Source organism: Mustela erminea, chromosome 12 (assembly GCF_009829155.1).
Source record: "Mustela erminea isolate mMusErm1 chromosome 12, mMusErm1.Pri, whole genome shotgun sequence".
In the NCBI taxonomy this organism is placed as follows: Eukaryota; Metazoa; Chordata; class Mammalia; order Carnivora; family Mustelidae; genus Mustela; species Mustela erminea.
This window is the reverse complement of record NC_045625.1, coordinates 35,064,667-35,080,315: the sequence shown is the minus strand read 5'-3', so window position 1 is coordinate 35,080,315 and position 15,649 is coordinate 35,064,667. Positions and strand designations below refer to the sequence as shown.

At 36.8% G+C, this 15,649-nt stretch overlaps 1 protein-coding gene across 16 annotated transcripts in view; it reads right to left on the bottom strand.

Moving 5' to 3' along the window:
- Positions 1-15,649, bottom strand: part of RNF38 (ring finger protein 38) — a 140,527-nt gene that overhangs the window by 9,219 nt on the left and 115,659 nt on the right. For all 16 annotated transcript variants that reach the window (XM_032306386.1, XM_032306387.1, XM_032306388.1 and 13 more), the window contains 6 exons: positions 13,525-13,738; positions 6,682-6,849; positions 5,251-5,421; positions 2,820-2,981; positions 1,964-2,070; positions 430-514 (listed from right to left, as the gene is read on the bottom strand). In XM_032306386.1, coding sequence (XP_032162277.1) covers positions 430-514; positions 1,964-2,070; positions 2,820-2,981; positions 5,251-5,421; positions 6,682-6,849; positions 13,525-13,738 — 907 coding nt within the window. The remainder of the gene's footprint in view (positions 1-429; positions 515-1,963; positions 2,071-2,819; positions 2,982-5,250; positions 5,422-6,681; positions 6,850-13,524; positions 13,739-15,649) is intronic.

Genomic DNA, 15,649 nt, shown 5'->3' with positions numbered 1-15,649 from the left:
ATTTTCAATCAAATCTCTATTTTCTCCTTTTCACTTAAGCCACCAACTGCATGCCATGCCTCAAGAATATCCGGCACTTCCCTACCTCAATCTCATGCACGAAGCTGCTCTTTTTCCATCCGTTCGGAACCAGCTCAAACACTTATGCTTCCAAAAAATCTTTTCACACCAAATCACAATTCAATGTTTTGCCACTTACATTCTCTCAAAGGCATTTTATTTAACTCTAATATAGCACCAAGCCTATCTTCTTATCATAGCTGTGTGGTACATGTAGAAATATCCCAAGGATGCCAACCACTTTTCTGATATATTCATGTTGTGAAACATACAAAGGATTTATCAAATGCATGTTTAATTAGCTGACTGAGTAGAATACTTCTTATGCATATAACTCTACCCAAACAAACTCACAGTTTACCTACTAACCTCGTAATTTTCTACTTCTCCATCTTCCACGTCCAATTCAAAGCTGAAAGTTGGGCCCACTGCAGGTGGCACTGGAAGCATTGATCTGCAGTGAAAACAACCAACACTAATATTGATACACTGGTACACTACTTCAATGAATAGAATGGGAAGAACAAGGTTAATGCTAAAAGAATAAAGAATGGTCAGTGTTAATCAGTGGCAACCCTTTAAAGAAAAGGACTTTACTAGCAATAAAACTGACATTAAAAAAATACAACTCACAAAAGCATAAAAAACATGAAATATTAGAGATTATAATTTAACAAAACATGTGCAAGACCTATATAATTAAAAACTAAAAATACTACCACCAGGAAGATTTTTTTAAATTAACAAATAGAGAAATACACTGTTATGCAGACTAGAAGATATCAATTCTCTTCCAAAATTGATCTATAAATTTAATGCAACTCCTACCAAAATCCCAGCAAACTGCATTTTAGTAGAAACCGATTTGCTGATTTTCAACTTTACATGGATCATGTAAGACTTCAAATAATTTTAAGAGCCAAGTTCTGATATTATCTGACTTTAAAGACTTCTAATATAGCTACAATTATCAAAATAGTGTGTGGTATAGGAGCCTTGCCCTCTCTATAAAAACATTTCCTAGACTTCTTAGAAGGTAATTATAGACTTGAAACTGAATTCTGGCCAGTGGAAACTAGGCAGGAAGGCAGAGAGATCCATTTTCATTTTTGCTAGCTGGAGTGTAGATATAATGGCTAGAACCCGAGGAGCCATCTTCATTCATGTAGAGAAAGCCAAAAAATTTTGAACATGGTAGAACCATTCCTTAATTATTGGGCCAACAATTCCTGAACTGCCCACTTCTGAACTTCACTACGTGAGAGACAAATTAAAAACTATCATGTGTAACACTTGGGCATTACAAACTTAATCCTAACAGTATTTCTAAGGCACAGAAATAACTTCTCTGACCTCTTTCCTTGGGAAAGCAGCAGCATCAAACATATGCGGGGCCCCTGGGTGCCTCAGTGAAGCATCTGCCTTCGGCTCAGGTCATGATCCCAGAGTCCTGGGATCAAGCCCCACAATGAGCTCTCTGCCTGGTGTGGAGTCTGCTTCTCCCTATTCCTCTGCCCCTCCCTGCTACATGCACATGCACACACGGGTGCTCTCTCTCTCAAATAAATAATAAAATCTTAATTTAAAAAGCTGGATATTCAAAGGTGGCTAGTGATGACAGCTGTAAGAGAGGCAAAATTGTAAACTTTTCTACTTTTTATTTTTTGAATCTTCTGACCTATTTTCTGGCTCACAAATTTCTTCCTCTCCCACTTCTCCCTTGTTCTTGGCTCTTCTCTTTATTCCACCCTTACACAGTCTCCCAGTCCAATCCCTTAACATTACATAAAAACAAATCTCTAACACACCCTCAATCATGTATCACGCAGAAGATATTCATAAGAGGAGAATGTCAAGGCTATCAAAATTCAGAATTCACTACAATGAGAAAAACAGGACTTACAACACATATGGTAGTAAGCTGGGATGATAGGGGGGAGGTGGTATTGGCTGCTGGGATCGATATCTACTACGTCCTGTGAGCCTCCGAGGCATAAATGGAGGATAAGGCTGTAGGGGAAAAAGGTTGAAACAATTTAAGATCACTCTACCCTTTTAACTACTTATTTTGCCTAATAGTCTCTCTTCTTTAAAAAACCTATAAAATTTCTTACTATTTAAGTAAGTTAACATTTGGTATTTATTAAATGTTAGCATAAATACAACTAGTTTAAAACATACACTTAAGAGGTGCCTGGGTGGCTCAGTGGGTTAAAGCCTCTGCCTTCGGCTCAGGTCATGATCTCAAGATCCTGGGATCGAGCCCCGCATCGGGCTCTCTGCTCAGCAGGGAGCCTGCTTCTCCCTCTCCCTCTCTGCCTGCCTCTCTGCCTACTTGTGATCTCTGTCTGTCAAATAAATAAATAAAATCTTAAAAAAAAAAATACACTTAAGTATATTCCTTAGTGATTGGGGCACCTGGGTGGCTCAGTCAGTTGGGCATCTGACTTGATTTTGGCTCAGGTCATGATTTCAGGGTAATGGGATTGAGCCCTGTACCAGGCTCTGAGCTTAGCATGGAGTCTGCTTGCCCCTTTCCCCATGCTCCCTCTCCCTCACCACCCGCTTTCACTTCCTCTCTAGATATAAATAAAATCTTTTAAAAAAAAAAAATACACTTAGGTGTAGTTTTAAATACAATTTTCCAACCAAACACTTTCAAGAATACATTTAAAATTCTAAACAGGCAGAGTTATATAGAAACAGAACTCAGAACAAGTTCAGCAAGTAATAGATTAATAACATGATTGAAAACTTACTACTCCGAAGGACACCTCCTGATGCAAAGGATCATGGGTTAGGAACTGCAAAGGAGCTGATGGAGGTAATGTTGGGGGATGGGCCGATGGAGGATAAGTAAAACCTCCTACTGGAAGATGTTCACCTAAGAGTTCCACTTCATTTTCTATCCTTTGCAGAGGCTGAGAGAGGAAAAGAGCAAACTAATATATTAATATACTGCCAGTGTTTAGACATATTATGTTTCATAATAATAAAAATTAACCTCCCCCAAACACCTTTAAGGTCATTTATTTCTTGATGTTTATACGAATCTAAATTTATGCATGTGGACATACAGACTACAGTAAATTCTCTGAAACGTCATTAAAACATTTCCAATAAACATTTTACTATTTGAAATGTCTCAAAAAAAGGAGACGGAAAGTAATTATATGGAAGTTAAAATTCCTTTTTAATCATAATACACTGACCTCACAAAATCTTCTGACACTTCAGACACTTTAACATATGAAACCGAGCATGTGTATATTTATAAATCAGAACCAGGACTAAATGGGTGGGATCAGATGGAGCAGGCATGATGCTGTATTAGAAGACTTATGGGCTTCAGTATTAGACTCTTGCTGTTGTCACTAATGAGCCATGTGACTTTTATATAAATAACTTCATATGAACCTCATATTATCTAGAGGACTAAAAGGTTCACTCCTACTTCAAAAGCATGCTATGAACACTGAGACAATGTAGGAAAGCGAAGCACACACTATGTTTCTTCTTGACAATAACTTTACTGAGATATAATTCACATACTATAAAAAAAAAAATCACCCTGCTAAGGGGTACAATTCATTTAGGGGTACAATTCATTTAAGGGGTACAATAGATTTAAGTAGATTCACCGGAGTTCTATGACCTTCATCACTATCTAATTCCATAGCACTTTCATCCCTCCACCCCCCAACCTGTGCTCATTAGGAGTCCACTACCCCATTTTTCCAGTCCTCCCCAAGCCTTGGACAATTGCCAGTCTACCTTCCATTTCTACAGATTTGCCTATCCTGGAACATTTCATATGTTTGTGTCATTTGTGTCTGGCTTCTTTCACTTAGCATGTTTTCAAGGCTCATCATTTTGTAGTCTGTGTATCAGTACTTCACTCCTTTTTATAGCTGAAAAAGATTCACTGCTTCACTGCATCAGTTGATGGGACATTTGAACTCTTTCCACCTTTTGATGTTAGAAGTAATGCTACTATGAACACTTATGTACCTATTTTTGTGTATCTGACTCCTTTAAGAACATGTATTCTTCAACGTTAGTCTAACTTCCTTCTGCAGTTAGACAATTATCAACACATTATTCACTATTCAAACAAAATTCCACTTTAGTTTGGTAGCTTATATATGCTTGAGAGAAATCCCAACTGCTGACACTATGACAACACAAGTGAACCTAAGCTGCTGTGATCTGGCTATGTGACTGGACCTTTTAAAGGATACCAAACTCAAATATAAGTGATGGCAAAATTTTGTTTTAATCTTGAATTCTCAGGTACTTGAAGCTAAGATCATCCTGCCATCAATCCTGCCATGATTCTAATAAAGACTTCCTTATAGAAGTAGTTTTAACTTTTTGGATAAGCCCAACTTTTGTCCTAATTGGCTTCTATAGCGGTCAGAGGAGCATCCAGGTTAAGTTCTCCTCTACCTGAGACCCCGCATGGTGCATAAATCCTAGGTAAAGGATGGTTAAGGTTCCTCTAGGATACATGGCCAAGTTCCTTTCACAGGACTTAAAATCTTTTCCCCGTATCATTCTGTATGTTCTCTTTCCCATTCACCCTGAATGCCTGACAGTTTAGATGGTTAACTTGGCCTGTCCAAAAAACATCTGGGCCTCCTTCCTGTGCCCCTGTTCCACTGCTACAGTGCTTATACTTCCTCCAACCCCTCAAGAGAATATGCCTCTGAGCTAAATTCCAGTCCCAAGACAAAATTAACTGTATTATAACAGATGACCTCATCTTTTCAACAGAATATAGAAAACAAATTTACTTTCTTGCCTAAATGAAAGTAATTATTATAGCAAGTATCAATAAACTATTTTATAATACTTTCATTTTCCACCATTTCAGAAATACATAAAAGGAAAAAACAGAACAGAATTTTTCTTCAGATTTACTTCCAGAAGGATTGCGGACATGAAGGAACAATTTTAAATTATACAAGAGACATATAAAAGAACTAGAAAAACTTAAGCAACCAAGATAATTTTAGGTAAACATGTTTATATTAATTTGTGTAACTGTGAATTCCCTAATTCTTTTAAGAACCAGAAGAGTGCCTAAATTATAGTTTTTAAGTGGTAACAAATAACATCTATTAAATTAATCTGCCTCTTAGGTCTATACATTCTCTGAAAATTAAAGACAGAAGAGTAGATACCTACCGATCGTGACTGCTGTGTTTGGAAAGGGACAAACTGGCCAGGTGGTGGCAAATGAGGAGGATGATGGGGAGAAAGGTGAGGAGGATGTAAAAGAAATGGGTCACTAGAAATAAGGGGTGGGAACGCAGCATATGGTACTGGTAAGTGCTGAACTGAACATGCTTGAAGCATCTGTAAAAGAAACCATTATTTGTTATTAATATAAAACTAGTAATAATGTATTCTTAAAAATCTATACATTGAGATTGAAATGTCATTGCCATGTCCCGCTCAAAATCATACCAAAATATCTTAATGACCTACACTGACAATGAAACTATAGCGTATTTTTGCATTTATCAGTAAAATACTAGTAATTATTCTGTATTTTATATAGTTCTGGCATATAAGTCAAAACACCCAACTTCCTCTTTAGCTTTTTGATACCTGTGAAGTGGAGTGAAAAGTGTTGCACAGAAGAGGAAGCTCCTTCCTACTTGACTGAATAACCAGATATTACTGCTTTCTTGTCCAAGAACCTATCCTTTTCAATGTTACAGAAATTTTCTTATTTACGGAATTTTGATATTTACTAAGAGCCCAACCCACAGCTAAGTTCCTTATTAACATAGTAAGGTTATGTTTCTCAATATTTTAGTCTGCTAATTTAGCACACTGATCCCATAATCCATTATTGAGAAACCAAGGTTAGGATAAATTAATAAATTAAAACTAGAGTTGGTATTTCTGTGTTCCTTTTAATCTCACATTCAAATAAAGATATTAGGATTATATTTAGTTTCAGGAAAAGGCTTCATTGAAAACCTCAGTCAGACAAGTCATTTAAATTCTCTGGATTTCAGTGACCTCATTTGTGAAATAAGGAGGTTGGACTGGGGGTCGATGGATTAAAGGATAAAACATGAGCTTAAGAGGCAGAAGGAAGTGGGTGTTAATCACTGCTCTCTCATACTAACTGTCTCTGTGACATTAAGTCATTTGCAATTTCATCATCTAGAAAATGGGGATACCATTGTTACCACAGGCTTCCTACAGTGAGAAATAAGTAAGACCAAGCACTCAAAGTGCTTGTAAAAACTTAAGCGCTGAGGCTATTACTGTTGATCACTAAAGTCTCTGAGACTGACTTACTAAGTAGTTCAATATTCTATGCTAGTACCCTAATCCAACCTTTATCAAGGTTTAATTATAAACAGTGCTGATACATGCTTTCTCTTTAGGATATTTAAATATGTTTAATTTAATTTGAAAATACACCAAGTTTTAAAGCTAACTTTATTAAATTGTTATTTTAAGTATGCTTTGAGACTCCTATTGCAATAAAATTGCATTTTTTACTTGAAAATGAAGAGCTTTTTCCAAAGAGCAGTCTCTTTAATTCTGTTTGCTTACAGAACACACTTAGCCATTCTAAGGGGATTGCAGACTTACTGGAGGAGGCACACTACAGACAGGGAGGTGCTGTCCACTGAAAACCACAGAGCATCCTGGGACCTGTTGTGTACTGCAAGCAGGGATGTGCTGGCCTGTGCAGAGTGGGATCCCATGTGGTGCCACTGTTGTTACTGTGTAAGAAACAGGGACAGTGCCCTGATGGAGCTAGTAGGAAAGAAAAATGCAACCTTAGAACTTCAGGTGTTTGAATAAGAAATCAACTATTAAAAATTAAAATCTAGGCCTTTACAGTTTCCTCTCTTAGCTACACAGAGTTTCACAATGTACTTCTGCAATAGCTTCAACCAGAATATTCTTTATCACTGTATAGGACAGCTGACTGTTTCAAGAATAATAAATAAAACCCACAGAACTAAGACACAACTTGACCCTCAAAAAGACTTCAAAAGTCCAGGAGAATAATGAACTGCTGTATTAACTCTTCTTGTCTGCTTTATAGAGGAAACTTTTCTGAGAAAACTTGGAAACATGAAAGCTGTATCTTCTAATACCTAGCCACATCCAACAGGAAATTTTTAAAAAAATTTAAATCCAACTAGTACAACAACTTGAAGGAGAATTTAAAAAGTTAAATAATTTCCTTCTCTCTTGGCCAGTATGATTCCTATCCTACCTGAGGCAAACAATGTTAATAACATGTAACCCTTCAACATCTTTCTTCCATGGGCATATGAATACATACAGATTATCCACTAATTGTTGTCATGTTCATTTTTTTCCCTTAACATAAATGAGATATAGCTTGCAAATTACTTTCTTCAATTAATATTGTAGATATGTCTTGAAGGGAGTTAAAGTCAATTCATTTTTTTTTGAAACACCCACTTAACACAGTCGTCTCACTAATAGGCTATTGGGATATTCAAGTTGTTTTCACTCTTTCACCACTGCAAACACAACTGTAAAAAAAGATCACTGAATACATATCCAAAAATACTAGTAGTTTCATTTATTTCAGAGGGATTCTGGGTAAAAGGGTGAATTTTACAGTATTGTAAATGGCTGGGTAAGCCACAATCCTAACAGTAACAATAGGAACCATTTTCCAGCATCTCCACTCAAAGTAGATGTACTTGTGTCACAATTGTGCTTACCCACCTGAAGAATGGAAAAAACAACAAAAAACAGTATTAACATGCTTGCCTTAAAATTTGCATTCTCTGATTAGAGCAGGTGAGTATCTTAGAACAGGTTTTTTTTTTTTTAAGATTTTATTTATTTATTTAACAGAGAGATTACATGTATGCAGGAACTGCAGGCAGAAAGAGGTGGGGGAAGCAGGCTCCCTGCTGAGCAGAGAGCTGGATGCAGGGCTCAATCCCAGGACCCTGAGATCGTGACCTGAGCTGAAGGCAGAGGCTTAACCCACTGGGCTACCCAGGTGCCCCTTATGACAGGTTTATTAACCATTCAGAGTTCCTTTTTGGTAAAACTATCCTTTGTTCACCTGACCATTTTCTATCAGGTTTTCTGTCACATTCATTTAGAGCTTAATTAGAGATACAAATCTATTGCTTGTCATTAAAGCAGAGGCTTAACCCACTGAGCCACCCAGGTGCCCCTGCTTTACTTAACTTATTAGAAATTGGTTTCTGGGGGGGCACGCCTAGATGGCTCAGTGGGTTAATGGTCTGCCTTTGGCTCAGGTCATGGTGCTCGCTTCGGCAGCACATATACTAAAATTGGCTCAGGTCATGATCCCAGTGTCCTGGGATCGAGCCCCGAATCGGGCTCTCTGCTCAGTGGGGAGCCTGCTTCCCAGCTCTCTCTCTCTGCCTCTCTGCCTACTTGTGATTTCTCTGTCTGTCAAATAAATGAAGGAAAAAAAAAAAAAGAAATTAGTATCTAGGAAGACGAATTGGGTACCCAATTGTCCCAGCATTATTAATTAAAAATTCTGTCTTCTTCCAACTCATCTGAAGCCATATATCACTAAAGTATCCATAAATGTGTGGGTTTATTTCTGGGCTTTATGTTCTATGTCATTAGTCCATTTAATTATTCTGGCATTAGAATCACTTGGGTTACAACAGGTTGCTGGCCATACCTGGAGTTTCTGATTTAGTAAGTCTAGTGTATAGTCAAGAACCTGCATTCCTAACAAATGTGTAGGTGATGCTGCTGCTGCTGGCCAAATGATCTAGCACATACTCTGAGAACTACTTGGTCTTAGCAACTAGACCAGAGCACTCATCAGCCAACTATTTCTTTCTTTCTTTCTTTTTTTTTTAAAGAATTTTTTTTTAAAGAATTTATTTATTTAACAGAGAGAGATAACAAGTAGGCAGAGAAGCAAGCAGAGAGAGAGAGGAGGAAGCAGGCTCCCCGCTGAGCAGAGAGCCCGATCCCAGGACCCTGGGATCATGACCTGAGCCGAAGGCAGTGGCTTAACCCACTGAGCCACCCAGGCGCCCCGCCAACTATTTCTTAAAGAGCCAGAAAGTATTTTAGGCTTATGGGCGACTTGATCTCTGCAAAAAGCATCCACAGATGATAAATAAGAAAGCATAGTTGCATTCCAGTAAAACTCTACAGAAACAGTCAGCAGTAGCCTGCTTTCCCCTACTCTAAGATAATTCCAGGCCCTTAATAAAATGCCACAGAAATGACAGAATCATCTTTTCAAGTTATACCTAAATCTTCCTGGAAATTTACTTGAGATTATGCTATTTCTACATGTTCCGAATGTCAGTTTTGACAACAGGCAGTTTTTACAAAAAGGTTTACAAGACAAACCTTCAGTATTTAGATAGGTTTACTGCCTTAACAAAGTGTTATAATCTTCTACATAAATCTTAGACATCTTTTATTAAGATTGCTTCATAATTTCCTCTGTATTATTTTGATTTTTCAATGATACTTTTTCATTTGAACATTACAGAAAATTTCAAATACACTCAGCAGTAGTATAATTAACCCCCCTATTCATTATGTAGCCTCCAAAACCATTAAACCACAGCCAATCCATTTCCATCAACTTCTCCTTTTCCTATATTTTGTTGAAGCAAATCCCAGGAACCCATCCTTTAATAAATATTTTAGTACATATTTCTGGAAGACAGAAACACTTAACCACAGGAGCATTATCAAACTCCCTTGAAAGAAAGGTCCTTGGGGCACCTCAGTGGCTCAGTGGGTTAAGCCTCTGCCTTCGGCTCAGGTCATGATCTCAGGGTTCTGGGATCTAGTCCCGCATCAGGGTCTCTGCTTAGCAGGGAGCCTGCTTCCCCCCTCTCTGCCTGCCTTTCTGCCTACTTGTGATCTCTCTGTCAAATAAATAAAACTCTTTTAAAAAGAAAAAAAAAAAAAAGGAGAAAGATCCTTAGAAATAATATTCTGTTCAAAATTCCAATGCATCATCAGTATCAAATTTTTAATCAGAATCCAAAAATAGTTTACATATTACAATTAATTGGAGTATCTCTAAGTTTGTTAACTGCTATTTCCATCTCCCCTCATCACCACAGCTTATCTGTTGAAAAAAAAATCTTGGTTGTTTAGAGTAAATATATCTTTGAAAAGTTTTTTTTATTATGTTTGATTCTGGTATAGAAAAATACAACTGATTGATTTTTTTAAATTTTATTTTTATTTATTTATTTGACAGAGAGAGATCACAAGTAGACAGAGGCAGGCAGAGAGAAGGGAGAAGCAGGCCCCCCACCGAACAGAGAGCGCAATATGGGGCTCGATATGGGGCTCAATCCCAGGACCCTGAGACCATGACCTGAGCTGAAGGCAGAGGCTTAACCCACTGAGCCACCCAGGCCCCCCCAACTGATTGTTTATAGGTGCTTTGGTAACCAATCAATCTGTTCAAATTCTTAATTTTAATAGCTTATCTAAGATGCTTTGGGCTTTTCTATGCATATGGTCATTTCATCTGCAAATACTGATGGGTGTTATTTGTTCTTTTCTTGTTCTCAAACTCTTTTTCTTTCCTTTGTCTTGGCTTATCCTCCTAACAATATTGGAAACAATTCATTTCCATTTCTATGGATTTAACCTATTCTAGACATTTCATATAAATGTGGCCTTCTGTGGCTGGCTGACTTGACTTAGCATATTTTCAAGGTTAATCCATGTAGTGCAGCATGAATTAGTACTTCACTCCACCTTTTAGTGAATTATTATTTCACTGTATGGATATACCATATCTATTCATGAAGTGATCGATATAAGTTAGAGACATCTATACATTTAATCTGCATATGGGCCCCATATTAAATTCTTTAAAACTAGAGTTTCTTGTGTTTTCTTCTACAATTACATAGTGAGGAGAAAAATACAATTATTTTTTTCACTGTTTTATACCTGTAACTACATTATCTTATTCCATCCGGTAGAACTTTTAATGTAACATTAAATAAAAATGGACAGCAAACATCTCTAGTTGCTGATTCATCTAGCCAATTAGGATACTTGCTGCTAATTTTACTTATTATATTCAAGTAATTTCCCTTTTGGTTCTTAACTATTAGTTTTTATTAAATTTTAACTGACTTCCAACATCTTCTGATAAAAATCATTATTTTCTCCTATTATTTGTTGATGTACTATGAATATTTCCATACTACGCTATCCTCTTATTTGGAATAAACCTTTATTATTATTATTATTATTACTGATATGCTGCTAGGTATTTCTGAACATCTATTTAGAAAATCCTCCTTTGTATTTGAGAGTTTTCTATTGTTGTTTGGGGATTACTATCTTTATTTTTGATATTAAAATTACATAGGTTTCATAAAATAATTAGAAAAAATTGGTTTTTTGGTTTTAAGAAAAGCCTGAAATCATTTGTATATTATTACATGAGAGTTCCTTACAAACTGGAAAAATCATCTGTGAAACCATCTTATCACTGTGCCTCTTCAATGGTAAAATTCTAAGTAGCTTTTACACTTATGTGGTAATTCACATTTTTCTATTATTGTTGGGTCAATTTTTGGACCTTCTTTTTTTTTCCTTTTTAAAAAATTTTTAATTTTTTATTAACATACAATGTATTATTAGCCCCAGGGGTACAGGTCTGTGAATCGCCAGGTTTACACACTTCACAGCACTCACCAACCACAGCACATACCTTCCCCAATGTTCATAAGCCCACCACCCTCTCCCTATCCCACCCCCCCAACCCTCAGTTTGTTTTGTGAGATTAAGAGTCTCTTACCGTTTGTCTCCCTCCCAATCCCATCTTGTTTCATTTATTCTTTTTCTACCCCAACCCCGCCATGCTGCATCTCAACTTCCTCCTATCAGGGAGATCATATGATAATTGTCTTTCTCGGATTGACTTATTTTGCTAAGCATAATATCCTCTAGGAACTTCGTATTTTCTCTGTCCCCCCAGTTACACACAGAATTTCATTATAATTAGGTAAAATTAAAAGAAATTTACAATAGCTAACAGCAAAATAATAACTGAGTGCTTACCATTTGTATTAGTTTAAGTGCTCAGAATAAATTAACTCTTAATTCTCCCAACAACCCTTATGAAATAGGTGTTTTCATTTTAAAATTGAAGAAAATTCTTTGAATATTTCTTATGTGTATGGATATAGGTCTTTTTTTTTTTTTTTTTTAAATCATTCCTACTTCCTTTATATATTTGGTTCTTTTCATCTTACCCAAGCTCACAAGGTGCTAGTTATTCTTACCAATTTTTCAAAGCACCAGGATTGGGTTTTGTGCTGCTTCTTTTTAAATAAATTTCTATATTGTTAATTTTAATTATATTTCCTGGTAATTTATTCTTTTCATTCCTTTTGGTTTACTCTGTAAATTTTTCCCTAATTACTCAAGCAATTAGTTCATTTATTTTCTATTTTTAAAATAAATAATGACAGTTTATAAAATTTTCTCAGACAACAGCTTTAGGCATATCTGACTTTGATGGTATTTCCTTTAATTTTCCCCAATTATAATCTTGCCTCAAACATTTCAGTGTCATTTTAAAAATTATTTTTAAAGTTATGATTTATAATTTTATCAGATTATGACCACAAAGAATGTGGTCTAGAAAATTTTTTCTTTTTAGAACTTCTTACTGCATGATCAATTTTTTGAACTGTTTCTTTAACACAGGATAGAACATGTCTGACAGAAGATGGTGCCTGGTAGAGATCATATTTTCTTTCAATTGTCAATATACAGTGTTTTCATGGTTTCCTATCATCTACTACAGATGAAAAAAATGAATGCCAGTTCGATTTTCCTTCCTTTTCTAATTTCTATCTACAAATGTGAAAGACGAATTTTTCCTTATCCTTAAAATTCAGCAACTTTATTGCTGACTTCAGAAAATCCATAGAAATCCAAACAATTGTGGTCTTGACTCTCAGGCTCTGTCTGACAAGCCCTCTTCTCAAATAGTCCCTCAGCTCCTGGCACGAACAAAGGGAATAAGCCATCTACCTGTCATCCCTGTGGAGACCCATGGAAACCTACCAACAAAGATGTACTCAACTGTCGTGCCTACTGAATTAACCAGAAGAAACAGGAAGGGAGAGGGAAACAGAAATGTGTATTCAAACCACCAGTTTTCTGTTATCTCCTATTAAACTTATTATCAGTGATTTCCAACTAATACACGAAACCATTCTGAGCTTTCATAACCTTGCTCCTAATTTTCTAAAGTTCAACTTTCTTTCAAGCTACATAGAATTTAAAAAGAATGATCTTACCTAAAACAGCTTCTGTTTAGGAAAAATTACTTCCTTTTAGGTAAAATTAAAAGAAATTTACAATGAAAAACTACCTCAATAAACTGCCACCAATCTTTAGCACCTGTATTTTCTGGACATTCTGTTACTATACCTGATCATGTATGTCAACCATTACTGCATTTTGCTGGGGTGGATGAGCAGCAGGGTGTAACAGACGGGGAGATACATTCGGAGGGTGGAAGGCTCGAGGTTCCTCTATTGCTTGCTGCTGTGCATAAGGGAGATGGTGATAGTTTTCATCTTGACTAATGGAATTATGTCGAGACAGACGATCCCTTCTTCCTCTCTGGCGCCTGACAGGAGGACTGTAATATAGCAAATGTCAAGAAAGTCATTATAATATTTACTGTTGTGATCCATAAAGATTCTGTGTTGCCTCTTTGCAATACATCAGTTTACGCTAAGGCAAAAGCCTGAGTATTAAATAATTGCGCTGGTTCCCCATCAGCTCTAAAACCAAATTTAAACAACGTTTTTTTAAAAAAAAAAATTACAAAATTAGTATTCAGCTCTGCAAATATTAGAAATCAACAGCCCACTACTGTCCTTTTTTTTGTTTAATTATACGAAACTGCCTTTTATAAAGGCAAAAGTAGTCGAATATCAGCAATTCCATTGGAATGAAAAGACGTAACTGAAGAACATCTGTTTACAACTGCAAATACAATAGTAACTCAGTAAATGCTAGAAATGGAAATCACTGAGATAGCGTCAGCATAAATATTCCTATAATACACAGAATTTTAAAAGACGGTATGAAGGAAACCACTTTTACTCCACCTACACCTCAGTCATCTATGTAGTTTAACACAAATTTTGTCAAGTTGTTATTGTGAGTAGATTTCCATTCTCTACAATTCCACAATTCACCTCCACTGCTTTTTACAATGGCTCAGCACTAGTGCAATTCAAAAAAGCAGCCTCATTCAAATGTACTCTACAGGGGCACCTGGATGGCTCAGTGGGTTAAGTGGCTGCCTTCGGCTCTGGTCATGACCACCACCCCCCAGCATCAGGTCCCTGCTCGATGGGCAAACTGTTTCTCTCTCTCCACTGCTTGTGCTCCCTCAAGCTCTTTCTCTCAAATAGAATCTTTAAAATAAACAAACAAAAGGGCACCTGGGACACCAGGATCACGACCCGAGCCGAAGGCAGCTGCTTAACCAACTGCCTTCGGCTCGGGTCGTGATCCTGGCATAAGACTCCCTCCCTGCTCTGCAGGAGTCTGCTTCTCCCTCTGCCCCCTGCCCTTCTCATGCAAGTGTTCTCTCTCTCTCATTCTCTATCAAATAAATAAAATCTTTTAAATAAACAAACAAACAAAATGTACTCTACATTGGGCAAAAGAGGCCAAACAGTCCCATTCCAAACACAGCTGCACACATCAGATCACCTCTCTACCTCTAAATATGCTTCTTCTCACTCCCAACTCCCCAGTCTTAAACAGAACAACAACACTCCTCTTTGACATTAACTTTTCAATAGTGCTCCTGATACACATGCCGGGTTCTTGTTTTATTAACTGCCTCCACTAACTTTATTTTAATATTTCTCTTTCTGCAAAATGTACTTAACTTTACTTCAAAATCTACATACTGTATTTCACTGAATTTAAGATGTCATCCACCCCAGAACTCACTTTTTAAATGTTTTGAGATAATTTTAGTATGGTTTTTTGCATACCCTTTGCCCAGCTTTCCTTTATCCTATTATCTTCCATAACCATAGAAAAATTACTAAAATTAATAAACCTTGGTATTGTACTATTAATTAAACAGAGCAGATTTCAGATTTCACTGGTTTTTCCAATTATGCCCCCTCACTGCTGAGAATCCAATACAGGATCTCATTATTGCATATAGTTGTCTTATCTCCTCTTTATATAATTTTTTTAGGGGAGGTGGGGAGGAGCAGAGGGAGAGAAAGATAATCTTAAGCAGGCTCCATGCCTGACAGAGAGTTTGATGCAGGGCTCTATCTCACAACCCTGAGGTTCAGGACCTGAGCCTGAAACCAGGAGTCAGATGCTTAACCGACCCAGCCCCCCAGGCACTCCTTTATCTGTACAAGTATTTTAAAGGACTATTGTATGGGGGTGCCTGGCTAGCTCAGTCAGTGGAGCATGCAACTCTTGATCTCAGGGTTATGAGTCTGAGCTGGCTGTAGAGGTTACTTAAAATTAAATCTTAAAAATAAATATATAAGATAAAAGACTT